The sequence below is a fragment of the Nematolebias whitei genome, chromosome 23 (genome assembly GCF_014905685.2).
Source record: "Nematolebias whitei isolate Nwh7 chromosome 23, NemWhi1, whole genome shotgun sequence".
NCBI lineage: Eukaryota > Metazoa > Chordata > Actinopteri > Cyprinodontiformes > Rivulidae > Nematolebias > Nematolebias whitei.
Genome location: NC_056520.1, coordinates 8,594,926 through 8,598,559, shown reverse-complemented (window position 1 = coordinate 8,598,559; position 3,634 = coordinate 8,594,926). Strand labels below are relative to the sequence as shown.

The 3,634-nt window shown below is 40.0% G+C and overlaps 1 protein-coding gene across 1 annotated transcript in view; it reads left to right on the top strand.

Annotated features, from left to right (window-relative positions):
• The window catches only part of LOC119428831 (radixin), a 31,080-nt gene that overhangs the window by 2,553 nt on the left and 24,893 nt on the right, over positions 1 to 3,634 (top strand). The window contains exon 2 of the mRNA XM_037696520.1: positions 1,349 to 1,442. Coding sequence (XP_037552448.1) covers positions 1,431 to 1,442 — 12 coding nt within the window. The 5' untranslated portion in view covers positions 1,349 to 1,430. The remainder of the gene's footprint in view (positions 1 to 1,348; positions 1,443 to 3,634) is intronic.

Below are 3,634 nucleotides of genomic sequence, written 5' to 3'. Positions count from 1 at the left end.
AATAGTTTTTAGCGTTTTGGTGCGTTTTCCATGGTTTTCTTTTATTTCCAGTATTTACTTTAGGCCCATCTTAAAATAAAGCTTTTTAATGTCGGTGAGATCTATCTGGTAAAATAAAGGTTGAAACAAACATTTGTTGTTCGCACAGCTAGTTTAAAAGCTCAATTAGGAGCTCCTAGTTTAAAATAACTTTAAAACGATACGCTGTGTTATCAACCTTTACTACAAGTCCTATTTACAGCTTTACTATAATTAAAATAAAATGTATTGAAAGTAGTGCCAACCACAGAAACTAAGTGGTGCTGTACTTCCTGTGCTTCCCCTAGTTTACTTGCCTTGGCAGGGTGCGCGTATTTTTTTTTTGACAGGGGGGGCGGGGGAGAAACACGTCTGTGTTGCACACTGTTTGCGTGTGGGGGAGGGGGGAAATGACTCGCCGTGAGGGAAACAAAGCGCTACCTCCATAGCTTTTTAGCTAGCGCATTTGTATTGCGCACTACTAGCTTAGTGCTACGTCAGTGCCGGCAGTGGGGGTGGGGGTTTGGTAGGCAGGGCGCTTGGTTCTGTTGACAGGGTGGGGTGCCCTGGTTGGTAGGGGAAACACTGACTTCACATACCTGCAAACTTGTTGCTTTTCAGGGAAATTTGCCGATTTCAATCAAAAATATTTCATTTACACGAATCGTCTAGATCCAAAATTTTCTTTTTTCGGGGGGGTTAGAGGTGTGGTGTATGGCATAATTTCCCATTGACTGGATTTACGTAGTGCTACTCGAGTCGCGCTAGCTTGTTAACATTAAGCTAGCACACTTGCGTAGTGCTAGCTTAGCGCTACACAAGTGCCAGCAGTAATCAACCAGTGGGGTTAGGATGCATTAAAGAATCAACTCTGTCTGTAGCATCTTAGCTAGTGCATCTGCATTGCACGCTGCTAGCTTAGTGCTACAGTACGTATTTAAGACATGAGTTTTTGCCATTAGCAAAACGCTCTGCTATATTTGTTTTCTCTGGCTGGCTTGCTGCTGTTGTTGCTTCTTTTTATTTTTGTGCCATCTTTCCTTTGTATGTCCTGAATAAATTGGGATATGTTAGCATATGTTGTTGTTTTTTTTCTTTACCTGAAGCCTGTTTACTTTTCCCCTGATTTTCTTCTTGGTGTATACCAGAATACTTAATTTACTTGTTAAAAATCACATAATCTTCCCACCACCAATACAAGCACTAGGTTTGTCACCTTTTTCATCCCTTGTGAGTTTACAGGTCCGACTTCAACGGGAGGGAGTTTGTTGCGGTCCTCTACGATGTGTACGTAGTTGAGGATTTTATTATTATTATTTTTTACTTTCAGCTCCTGGGACAGAAGTGTCGCTGCCATCCAGTGAAGGATTTCTCCTCTCAGCTGTGGGGTGTAAGGAGGAGAGGAAGCAAAGATGCCTAAACCAGTAAGTGGCGGTTTCTCGTGTGTTTCATGGAAGAACAGTTTTTTTTTTACACCTGGATGTGTAAAAATCGGCTGGGTGCATGTGAACTGTCTGGGAAGTGTCAGTTTGAGCTCCACGGCTGCATCCACTCGTCCAAGTTCACGGCAGCCAGAGTGAGGAGGAGGAGGAGTGCCAAGCCCACTGGCCTTCCAAGCTGCAACAGTAGAACCATTGTTGTTCGAAGGGTGGAAAGAATGCCCCAGTTCTAGGATGTGTTCAGCGCCAAAACAAAACTGATTTGTTGCGGCGCTGTCATGGCTGTCCACTTCCTACAGCTGTACGGTTTTTCTAATGGTGGTCAGGCTCAGGCGGGGGTCAGTAAATGCAGCACGATGCGAGACCACCATCAGAGATGTTCGCTACTTGTCCGATCAAGGTGTTGAAGTGGACAGCTTTATCGATGTGCGTAGACAAAAGAAACAAAGTGTGGCTGTAATTTGTTCCATGATTTTTGTGCTACTTCAACAATTCGTGAATCAAAACGTTCGGCTCATTCAGGACATTCCTGCTCTGACTTTTGCTATTTGTGTGATTTTTACTTTTAAAAATATTTACCTTTGTCAGCCATTTTTTTTTTCCTCATTGAAAATGAATGGAGCTCTCTTCAAATCCTTCAGCGGTTTACAACCTTCACTGCTCATTTCAGCTGCTGTTCTGCTTCTTTTGGCTAAGTTCACCTTTTTGTCTACTTTTCATGTTATTTCTGCTCATTTCATTTTTTTTCTGTGCTTTTCCCCAAGCTACTTTCAGCTGATTTTCTGTAAATTTTAGCCATTTTGTGCTCAGTAAAGTTAACAAAAATAAGACATATGCTGAATTAGGTTCAACTAAGCAGAAATGAACACAAAAATTAGTTAAAATTAGCAAAAAACAAAAAAAAACATCTAAATAGTATCGAAAAGGCAGAAGAAAGCTTAACCTACGAGAAGGAAGTGGAAAGAAATTAAACACGCTTAAAAAATGTGGAATTAGCTGAAAAGGCTAGAATTTGCATAAAGGAGCTAAATAGTAGCTAAAATAGCAGAAACTGGCAGAAAAAGCTGAAAGTAGCAGAAAGTATCATGAAAAATCTCATCTTGAATGTGAACAAAACAAAGGAGATGATTGTAGATTTCAGGAGAATCAGGAACAGATCCAACCCTATTTCCGTCATGGGAGAAGAAGTGGAGGTGGTGGAGTATAAATACGTTGGAGTTCACCTGGACAACACACTGGACTGGAAACGCAACAGTGAAGCATCTACAAGGAGGGACAGAGCAGACTGTTCTTCTTGAGGAAGCTGAAGTCCTTCAACATTTGCAGCAAGATGCTGCTTATCTTCTATAAGTCTGTTGTAGAGAGCGCTGTCTCTTCTGCCATCATCTGCTGGAGGAGCAGCACCAGAGCATGTGACTTAAAAAAGAGCAACAAGCTCATAAAGAAGGCTGGCTCAGTTCTGGGGACTCCTCTAGAACCTCTGGAGATGATTGTTCAAAGAAGGATTCTTCATAAAACGAAGAACATTATAGACAACCCTCAGCATCCTCTTCATCAGGCTGTCTTCGGTCAGAGGCTTCATCAGATCCGCTGTAAGAGATCCTTCCTGCCCACAGCCATCAGCATCTAGAACAACTCTTTAATGAAACCAGTAAAATGAGTTGTAACAACTAATGAAACCAATAAGATGAGTTATAACAACTAATGAAACCAATAAGATGAGTTATAACAACTAATGAAACCAGTAAGATGAGTTATAACAACTAATGAAACCAGTAAGATGAGTTATAACAACTAACGAAACCAGTAAGATGAGTTATAACAACTAACGAAACCAGTAAGATGAGTTATAACAACTAACGAAACCAATAAAATGAGTTATAACAACTAATGAAACCAGTAAGATGAGTTATAACAACTAATGAAACCAGTAGGATGAGTTATAACAACTAATGAAACCAGTAAGATGAGTTATAACATTTAATTTCCCTCTGGGATTAATAAATTATTTTTGAATTGAATTGAAAACTTGAATTTATCTGAAAACAGCTGAAATTTGCTAAAATGCTAAAAAAAAAAAAAAAAAAAAGTAGCTGAAATGGTAGAACAAATTAAATTAGCAGAAGAAAGCAGAAAGAACACGTGTTTAACGAATTAGGCTGAAAGAAGCAGAGATG